Here is a 10,759-nt window from a genome sequence, read left to right as displayed (position 1 = left end):
CATTGACACACAACTAGGGACAAGAGGCAGCTGACCCACTTTGCTGATTCCGAGAATCAGGACATCCAACACCTCCAACTACATCCCATTGCGACTTGGACACGTGCGCCTTTTTTTTTTCTTTTCCTTAAATAAATTTAATAATACCATCTCCTCATGTAGTTTGTGAGCTAAAAGTCGTATAAGTATTAGGATAACCGTAATGTAAGTTGCCTGAAAAGATTAGAAGAGAGTCTGCTCCCTCTTGCCCTGATGTCTATAGGCTTACAAAAGTGCAATTTTAATCATTATCGACAATCACATGTCATTCGTGTTTTGATTTTAAACTCTTTCAAACTTTGATCAATTCATTAATAATATATAAATCGTTATACTAAGTAACAAATTTATATAACATGTGACACATATTTTATCCATATTGAGAATTTGATACAAAATTATGTAATTTTAAGTTGGTTTACAAAATTTTGAGTTCAATCAATGGCGTTTGACTTAGAAAATGGATAAACAAAATTAAAAATCTTCAATAAATAAGCAGAAAAAATACGGCTTCTTTAGATTAGAACTCAAAATTCATATCTAGGCAAACGATATAAACATCCCCTTGGGAAAGGAGTACAATACATGGTATTTTCCCTGTCTTTCACATTGCTCTTAGTCTTCTTGCCCTAAAACCAGAAAGACCCTATTTACAATTTAGCATTTTCCAAAAACTTATGTCTATAGTCACTCACTTAGAAAAGCTGGCTCATTATCATTATTAGTATTTCCACTTCTATATAATATACATAATAGTAGAGAGAGGTATGTATGGCGTAACACTGATACTAACACTAGCAGGGTAAATATAAAAGGATATAAACCACTATCTTTTACGGCATTTCTTTGGCTTAATATTCTATGATTAATCCTCCCATCGGTGCTCTGTGGGGAATCCCTTTTCTTCGTTTGGCAGTTCGAGTTGGAGGTGGTGTTGATGGTCTAAAGCTCTGCACTTTGTTGTTAATCTTCTCATGGCAACTGCTACTGTATGAATCCTCAGAGTCTAATGCTGCCATGTTCATACCTAGCTGCCTTTTCTTCTTGTGGAAATTCTTTGATGTTCCAACAATCTGCATACACAACCAACACTTATTTCCCTTATCCTACCATTTTCTCACCTACCAAACAGAGGAGGGAAAATATATATATATACCTTGCAGCCAAGAGAGCAGAAACGGAAGGAATCGACAAGGCTGCGATCACAGACCTCACAAGTGTTGGTAACACCTTTTCCAGGCCTGGGTTGTGGCCTTTCATTAAGAAAAACGATCTTAGCACTGTTGATTATATAAGTTTGGACTCCAGATATGTCTAGGTATTTTTGTATCTCAGATACTCTTATCACATCGTGGTATGAAGACCTCCTTATCTGTTAACAAAACAGAGAAAGTGCCGAGAAATTTTAGCCAATGCCTGTTTGGATGCTGAGAAAATTAATAAAGATGCTTGTAAAAAGTACAAACTCAAATGAAAAGAAGGGTAAATAGTATTTGGCACAACTTGAACCATGAAAGCAATTTAAAGGGAAAATTACTGAACCTGGATATAACGATGATCCTTGTGATACGCTAAGCAGAAAGAACAGAGAGCGCCATTAACGCAATCTAAGCAGAACATATTGCATTCACTCTTGTGAAAATCAACATGATGTTTACACTGAACAAAGAACTGTTCTTTCAGTAAAGGTTTCAACCATGGCGGCCACCTATTATCTTCTTCATCAGGCCCACCAGCTCCCTAAACAAACAATACCATTCCAATTAATCACACATAACAATGAGGGGAAAAAATGAGTAAAAGCTTAATAGAGAATGTTCAAAAAAAATACCATTATTCTTCTGTTCTTGGGCTTGATTTCACGAACAGTGGTTTCTTTATTTTCAATCGCCAGCTTGAACTAATTTACAAAGGAAACTCAAGAAAAAAAGAGTGGATGCTCTGTTTTTGTTTTTTGGTTTTGAGTGAGAGATTTCGGGAGAGAACTAAAATGTAAAAACTGAGAAGGGGAGATATGTCGTTCTTATCTAAATCAAAAGAAGTCCACACCGAACCTAAGTCCGAAGCTAAAACCTGGATGTGTTGGGTGCATGGAACCTGCCTCCTTTAATTTTTAAAGGGAATTTCATTTTCAAACTTGCCCTCATCATATTATTTTACTTTTATTTTTCTGTAATTATTTGTGTGTTAATATATATTTTTTTATTTTGGTACTTAAATTTGACAATTAAATTTTTTACTGTAAAATTTTTACAGTAAAAAATTGATGATGTAAAAAATTGATGACGTAGCATGATCTCAGAATCCCATAATCAAATTTTTATATTTTCCCGCATTCAAGAATTTAAATAAATAAATTTAAAAAAATTTACAAATTTTAACGTGAACCTTGAGGTAAAAATTGCACTTTTTTTTTTATATTTTTTACGAAAGATTATTTTAATGCCTTGATTGATTCAAAGTAGTGCTTTTGATATCGTACTTATTTTTTTGTTTTCTTCTGATGGATTTAACCATCTATATATATAATGTCCATGTTCTTTGTTTCTACCATTCGGCTCATTTTTTACTAATTTAGTTTGTCTTACTTGGTATTTTCTTTTATTATAAATAAAAATATTTTTAAAAAAATTAAGCAATTCACTGAGGTGATAAGATAAAAAAATTGTTTTAAAAAATTAATATAACAGTAAAATGCACATAATTTCTAGAAAGCGTAATCGGTTATTTATTTTTATTTGTGTTTTGTAAATTACAGGTCATCTTTCAATTGATGGGCTATCGCCAGAGTTTTGTAGTTCAAGGGCGACGTTAGGGGCAGATAGAGGCATAACCTATTATAATGGGATATTTCTTCTTTAAGTCCTTTAAACCTGATATGGAAAATTTGTATTTTGACATTTAAAAATAATAAAATTACATTTTAACTTTCATAAAATTTATAATTTAATTGACCTAAAAAATCTAATTCCATCCCTCTTATTGTTATGTCCACGATGTAATTTGGTGAGGTATAATTACAAAAATATGTGAATAATAAATGAAAGTAAATTTATGGTATGAAATCTGTGAGCTTGACTTAACGTAGCAATGTCCTTTAACGAGGCGTATCTTGACAAAGCTCGGCTTAGTGAAGAATGTTCAACACTTTCAATAATTATATAATCAATACTTGCACAATTTTTATTTTTATTTACAAAATAAAAGGGGAAGAGTTGTATAAGAAAATGGCAAGTGAAGACAAGTTGGATAGAGAATATATATTATGGGATAAAGGGCTAGGCTATGTTGAATGTAGATGAGACAGGTTGATATTCAATTAGGTTGGCCATAAATAATGAGTTAGGTTTTTATTTAAAATTTATACATTTAATAAAGTTGGGGCTCATCCTAAAATATCACCAAAAAGTAAATTCTATTTTATTTAGAAAATTTTATTTAATTCTTTTTTTAATAATTTTATTATAGGTTTTAATCATATTCATTCTGTTTGATACAATACTAAGAATTACCCATAACCTCTCTTTGATTCATAAATAAAAGGATAATGCGCTTTAACATATTCGAATCCGCGTCTTTGTATTGACAGCAATGTCTATACCAATTTAGCTAATACTCGATTAACAACCCCACTTACTTTTCTAGGAAGAAAATCTGCATTTTCTTTAGTTATATTTTATTATATATAAATAGACACACATATAATATAAAATTTTGATTTGTAGCCCAAAAAACAAAATATCGAATAACTCTTCTCCCAAATAATTTATCTAAATAACTTGCTTGAAAAATGATGTTAAGCATGCGAGTGCAAAATCACCAAAAGCTTAGAAGAAGATCTTTTGGATTAAATTGGGATGCTCATCAAAGATCTTTCATTAGATTTATGTGTAATCCTAAAATTGGGAAAGAAGATGAGAATTTTATTTTATTTTCCAAAGAAAGTTTCCAAAATTCGTCAATTTTTCTAAATTTGTGAGATCGTGTGGTTGTCTATGTGTATAAAGGTAAGAATTTTGTTTTGATGATTGAATTGTGAGGCAAAAGCAAAAAAAAAAATGGTGTGTTAAAGATAACTTAAGTTGAATTAGTAATTTTTAAAAGGGGTCAAAAATGTAAAATTTCATTTGATTTAGGAGAAAAAAATTAAATTGATTAGTTAATTTTAAGAATTAATTAAAAGGACAATTATATTATCTAATTAAAGAGGCCATGATCCCTACTTATCCCTTATTCCGCTCTTGATTGTCCATAAGAGTGCTTCAACACTACAAATGGTATTTGGAAATACATACCAAAATGATAATAATAACGATAATATATCTTACTTTCCATATTAAAAGATATATCTAATTAAATAAGCATTGTATAAAAAAAAAGGATAGATTTGATTAAGAAAAAACTTAATTTGTACCAATATATTTTGTTCGTTTGACATTTTAAATAATAAAAAATTATTTACTTTATTTACTTCTTTTCTAAACATAGCAAGATTGAGGTTAATAGAACTTGTGAACACGATGTAAACTATGAACTTTGATGCTTAAATCAATAAAAGTTATTAAGGCAAAGTTGGGAGCTTAAGGGAAAATAAGAGAGTGATAGTGTCAATGAATGAATCCTATAAGATAACTATACCTCTATGCTTAGGGTTTGTGTAACAAGATGAAAAAGGATAAGAAAAAAGAATCAATTTAGCTTGGTTTTTTTTTTTTAATGTTTCCTCGTTCTTTTCCTTTTTAGTTAATGCATCTAAGTTGGGTAAACCGATTTCCATATAAATTATTGATACACAAAAGGATAAAAAAGAAGAATCGATTTAATTTGGTGTTTGCATAATGGAGCTAAGAGCCGAATAGAGGAGTTCTAATGGTTAAAAGAGGAGTATGAAGATTCTCCAAGTAATAAGGTAGAGTTTGAGTATGAAAAGGGTGTTTTAGCCATACGACAAGGAAGGTTCATATGTTTTGACACGAGTCTTGCTACTAAGAAAAATAATCAACTAAGTCATAATAGGCCTGTAATGTATCTCTTTGAATATAATTTGGATGTTCGTTGTTTTGATGAAGGACCCTCAAATGGGGCCAATGTAACTTAATTTTTATCTGCATGTTATACATGTAAGAGATTGATATCTATCAAGAAATCAACATAGGCCTGATAAATATAACCGCCTTGTATTATGCGATTTATCTCTTCCAAATAAGATTAGCTGTATATATTTTATCTATATCATGTGATTAAATTAAATTATACGGTATCCCATATTATTAAGTGTAAGATTGAACTATAAAAGTCAAAAAGTCCCAAGGTTTGAGATTGAACCCACGGACACGGCACACCATTCACGACTAAAAAGAAATAAAGGAATAATGCTTGACGCAATGGTTTTTTTTTTTTTTTTTACCTTTTAGACCGTGTTTTGGGTTGTTTGACTCGTTTAACAAATATAAATGAATATATGAATAACTGTAAATTTAATCCCTAATATTTATCTCTTATGTCATTGTAGTCCTAATTGTTTTTCACTTAGCCCTAAACCTCTAATATTTAGTCAAATCGATTTTTTTAGATGAAAAAAAATTACTAGACCATTAAAATTTTAATATTACTATCATGAAAACTCATGCGATAATCTATATGTACTTTATAAAAAATTTTAAAAAGAATATTTAAAAAAAGTAGAAAATTTTAAAAAGTTTATAATTTTTTGTTTAAAAAATTATCTACTTCAGTGAGTTACCACACCCATACCATTAAAACTTTAATAGTTTAACAAATCTTTTTTGTTAAAAAACAACTTGGTTAAAATTTAAAGATTAAATATCAAAGTGATTAAGAATTAAAAACAAAATGTTAAAATAAGTAAAATATTAATGGCTAAATTTATTATGCCGTAAATAAAAAATAAAAAATAGAGTAAAATAATGGGCCTTTTGGCGACAGTCCCCTAAGGCTGTATGGAAGAAAGGGACCCACTTCGGTTATCGCAAAGCAAAGGTTATGTAATAATGTGAGACCCCACCATCCTCTTTTTATATTATTTTTTTATTCATCGAACCTACATGTCTTCATATTTCTACATTTAAAATTGCGACACCCAAATAATAACAACAAAGCATTATTACACGCAAATTGCTCTAGCCAACGAAACTACGCCACGTCATAACGTGTGGAATTTGACTTTGACTGGAAAGAGTTGACCTTGTCTTTTTTGCTTGAATGAAAATTGCCCAAAATAAGGGAACCATTGAAATTGTATCGAAATTTTCTTTGTTATTTACTTTGCCTTTATTTGTTTAGATTAATCTTTGAGCATTGGTGAAGAAAAAAAAAAACCTTTAAAAACTACTCTCAATTTTCATATCGAACCAATTTAATCTCTAATAATTTCAAAAGTAAATATTTAAAGATAATTAATTATAATGTTAATATTTTTTTATTAAATTTTAAAAATTTATGCTATTTTTATATTTTTTTTAAAATCAAAATCAAATTGATAAAATATGTAAATATTGATAGTTTAATTTATTATTATATCAATCAAAATGACGTAAACTGATGAAAAATATTAATTTTCTTTAGTTGTTCAGTTTCAAGATTAATAGGGATTAAATTGCTTCAATTTTTTTGAAAGGGATCAATTAGTTCGATATTAAAATTAGAAAGGATTGGAGAGGTGTTTTTTTTCCAAACTTTAATTACTTTTTATTCTCTTATAAATTGTGGAGTGTAAGCTTCACCATTAGAATAGTTTTATAATGGAAGGGAACATTACATGAAATCATGAAGATGAAGATTAATTCTAGAAAAAAGGAAGAAGAAGAGAATCTATAAATGTGGAAGACTTGAAGTGCAATTATCATTAATATGTTCAACTATTAGTGGTTTAGAGAAAAACTTTTTTTTTATAGTTGAAAATTGTGGATATCTTTTCTAGAACTTTGGTTCATGTTTATTTTGTATGACAACTTTACATGATTTCATGTGATTTTAGGGTTTTTTAATAATGATTTTTTAATATAAATTTTAGATCAATGTGTTTCAGTGTGTTTAAATTTACGTTTTTGTACAATATTGATATCGATTGAGTTAACATTAAAAATTAAAATTGATTCCTTTAAATTGAAATATTAATTACTGTTATATGATTTGTTGATAAGGTTTTTTTTTTGTCAAAATAAGCTGATATTATTAAAACAGGAACAAAAGAGTAACTGAAAGGCACCAAAGCAGCAAATGAACCGGCAAAAGCAAACAAATAACAGCTGTCCAGCATAGAAAATAAATGAATCCTAGAAAGTAACGATAAAAAAATAAAGCAAAATAAACCTCATGAGCCTGCAGCAGCACCGATTCAACATCCAATATCAGCCAAACGAGCTCTCCTCAACATCTGCCACAATAACATGCAACCAAGAGCAAACAGCGCTTTGCAACCAGAAATGGAGATTCAAGGAACCTTCTCCAACCTCAAAGCGAACAAGCATGGAACTCAGATCCTCTAATTCCAAATCAACCAGTCATTCTCCACCACCAACCTCACAGAATCCGATATACCAGCAACCCAGTTCCCACACACCCTTCTTCTCTGACCTTCCAGCACCAGAACGTGAGCCGCACTATTAATCGCCCGGGGCACAAAATTGTCAAAATTTAATGGTCAAAATTGAAAATAAATTGAAAGTTTGTCGTCGAATTTGATTGACCTTTGATAAGAGAAGCGTGGGAGGTTACGTTTTCTTTCTTTTGGAATAAGGTAAGATTACTTTATTTGTTTTGGGTAAATTATACCAAGATCACTAAATTATTAGTGACTTTGTGTTTTAGTTACTTAACTTCAAACAGTTATAAAATGGTCACTACACAATTTAAAAGTTTTCATATAAGTCATTGAGTTGTTAAAATCGATGTTGCATGGTCTTCTCTGTTAGCACAACCTATACCAATCAAAAGTTCTTCTTCCCTTCTTTTTTACATTTTTTTCTTATGAAACAACTTTATAAACCACGAATCTGCAAATCAAAATCCAAACAACTTTCTTCTTCGATCTCCAACACCGACCATTTAATCGACTTGGATCTACTGTACTAGTCGTCGAATCGTTACTTGGAGCTCGCTAGTTAGACTTAAAAAGAAAAACTTAACAGCCCATTGATTTAAATAAAAACTTTTCAATAGTTCAGTCACTTCAATGAAAACTTTTGAATAGTTTAATGACTATTTTTTAATTTTTTAAAGTTAAGTAACCAAAACATCAATTTACTAATAGTTTAGTGACCCTGGGTGTAATTTACCAATTTTTTTTTTATATATGAAATTGGAGTAGAAATTATGTTTTGAGGAGTCTTGTTTGTTTATAAAGACCTTAGAAAAGGGAAGTCAAGAAAGTAGCCAGCAGTTGGGTCGCCTTGGCGTATTTGCTTCTCTATGGGAGGCCAAATTTCCTAGCAATTTCCCGTTTCCCACTATAAAATAAATATTATTTTATTATTATATTAGCTTACAATTTTATAACTTTTGGATTTTGGAGGGATTAAATTAATATTTCACTCTTTTTATTAGGTCAATGCTCTTACTTGCATTATTGATAGAGTCCCTAATAATTATTCACTTTTGATTAGTTTTAAATTCATCCACCATTATATTTGATTTTGGCATAAAAATAATTTTAGTCCCTCACGTTGATTCATTTTATCATTTTGGCTCTTAATCTTTTTTGGAGGTAATTTTAACTCTCGGCATCAAAATACTTATATTCAAACTGTTAAAATTTTAATGACACTGACGTGATAGCTCGTGTTATTTTATGTATACTTCACTGCTACCATGAATAAATTTTGCCTAATTTCTCTTTTATCTTATTCCCATTAATTTCATAGAAGTTGCTAATTAGCCTTGAATGGATTTAGGGTTAATTATGAAAACGGGTTTGTTTATTTATGTACTAGCATGCAGAAAATAAGCTAGGAATTATTATTGGAAACAATGTGCCTTCGAAGATATATTCTCATAAAATGACTGCAAGAAATCAAGAACAAAAATAAAAAAGGGTTTAGATATCAGAAAGGAGCCTTTGTGACAAATGAGCTCACTTATTTTCTTATGTAAAGGCCCATGAAGAGACTTAGCCCATAATATTTATTATGATGCCTTCATTAGAAAGCATGTCACGAGATCACCTTCTGCATGAAAGTGCATGGGACTAAGCTGTCCCCTGCATGTCTCCTTAGCCCCGTCTTTTTATAGGTCCTATTTCTTGACTTATGTCAAATATTATTGTACTTGTACAATTATTTGTTTTTGGACTTAAACCCAGGGGGAAGGACCTTTAAATTTTTAAAAAATCATTAATTATTATAATGGTAATTTTTTACTTTTTAAGTTTTTAAAATTTTATGATTTATTTTTGACTCTTAAAATAAATTTTCGTCCCTACTTAAACTCCTATTTTCTGGGTCAGTATATTAAGTGAGTAGTAATATGCAAGGTCCAACATTGTCATTCATACTCAAATCGTGGAAGGTATTGGGTCAAATGTTTGAAGGACCCCTTAGGATTCAGATGTGAGTAATGGAGATAAGAGAAAAGATTGCATGAAACAATGATATTATCTTTTTTTCAATAATTTAATGTCACATCAGTAATTTCATCTTGAATTTTAATATTTTTATTTGAATTTAATTTTTTTAAAATACTAATATAATATTAAATATTAAAAAATATAAATAACATGACATCACTATTTCACACAATCCTCTCTCATGAGACAATAAAACAAGTTGGGTTGCTGCTAGCGGTGGGTGAACTTGAACTATCGTCAAAGGTGGTTCAGTCGAATGACGTTAGGAGAAAAGATGAGGTGACTTGAGAGGACTTGGTGGTTCCAGCCATATGCTTTTTACAGGTAGCCGCAAGTTGCACGTTGAAGGTATACCAAATTGTTACTTTTGATATTGTTGAGAGCTTATTTAATAAGTTTGAATTGATTTTTTATTTACGGTAAAATGGATATAAAAATATATTTATTTTTACTAAAAAATTCTCTCTCCCTTCAAATCAATTATTTTTCCATATTTTTATTTAATTGTTGATTTATTGAAATTATTTATTAAGTTGGTGGATCATCAAATGTACTCAAATATGGTGCACAATTTTTATATAAAAAAAAGTATGTTGTAGATTCTAATAATAGGGTCGCTTTGTCCGTGATGTATGAGTTGACAATAGTTTTGTTTGACAATTGACTGATGGTTGATAGCTAATTGTTTATTATAGCGGTTAGTTTAATCAATTAATTCTATTAACTATTTATTTAAGACTGCTTGGTAAAACTTAACTGATAGCTGAAAATTGATATGTGTAAAATGGAAAATAATAGCATGACATGTTTTATTGTTAATTATTTACTTTGTTTATAATACTTTAGTGTTTATTGTGTGAGATTATTGAAATGAAACACTATTACTAAGGAATTAAAATATTCATTATGGAAATTAAGTAATGAATATTTTTGAAAATTTAAATAAACAAATTTCTTATGTTCCGTATTTGCAAATATTAACCTTGTGAAAATTGATAAGTATTAATAGTGTATCAATATAATTGTAAACTATACTCTTAATGATAATTATGTCATGTTCTTAGTATGTAAATTAGTGATAATTATGTCACACTTTTAATAAATTTGTCAATTAACATATTTCAATTAATATAAAGT

At 29.5% G+C, this 10,759-nt stretch overlaps 1 protein-coding gene across 1 annotated transcript; it reads right to left on the bottom strand.

Moving 5' to 3' along the window:
• Positions 1-531: 531 nt before the first annotated feature.
• Positions 532-2,045, bottom strand: LOC107912180 (protein RGF1 INDUCIBLE TRANSCRIPTION FACTOR 1). Its single transcript, XM_016840250.2, has 4 exons — positions 1,871-2,045; positions 1,582-1,779; positions 1,196-1,411; positions 532-1,112 (listed from the first exon to the last, which is right to left on the bottom strand). The coding sequence occupies exons 1-4, from the start codon at positions 1,871-1,873 to the stop codon at positions 891-893; spliced, it is 639 nt and encodes a 212-aa protein (XP_016695739.1). The 5' UTR covers positions 1,874-2,045; the 3' UTR covers positions 532-890.
• Positions 2,046-10,759: the final 8,714 nt, after the last annotated feature.

Source organism: Gossypium hirsutum, chromosome D11 (assembly GCF_007990345.1).
Source record: "Gossypium hirsutum isolate 1008001.06 chromosome D11, Gossypium_hirsutum_v2.1, whole genome shotgun sequence".
In the NCBI taxonomy this organism is placed as follows: Eukaryota; Viridiplantae; Streptophyta; class Magnoliopsida; order Malvales; family Malvaceae; genus Gossypium; species Gossypium hirsutum.
This window is presented reverse-complemented; position numbering and strand designations above follow the sequence as displayed.

Excerpts from the sequence above, each read along its gene's own strand:
- LOC107912180 (XM_016840250.2), bottom strand. Across the intron at positions 1,412-1,581 it reads AGGATCATCGTTATATCCAG|ATAAGGAGGTCTTCATACCA; the intron begins GTTCAGTAATTT and ends TTTTGTTAACAG. Across the intron at positions 1,113-1,195 it reads TCTGCTCTCTTGGCTGCAAG|ATTGTTGGAACATCAAAGAA; the intron begins GTATATATATAT and ends TTGTGTATGCAG.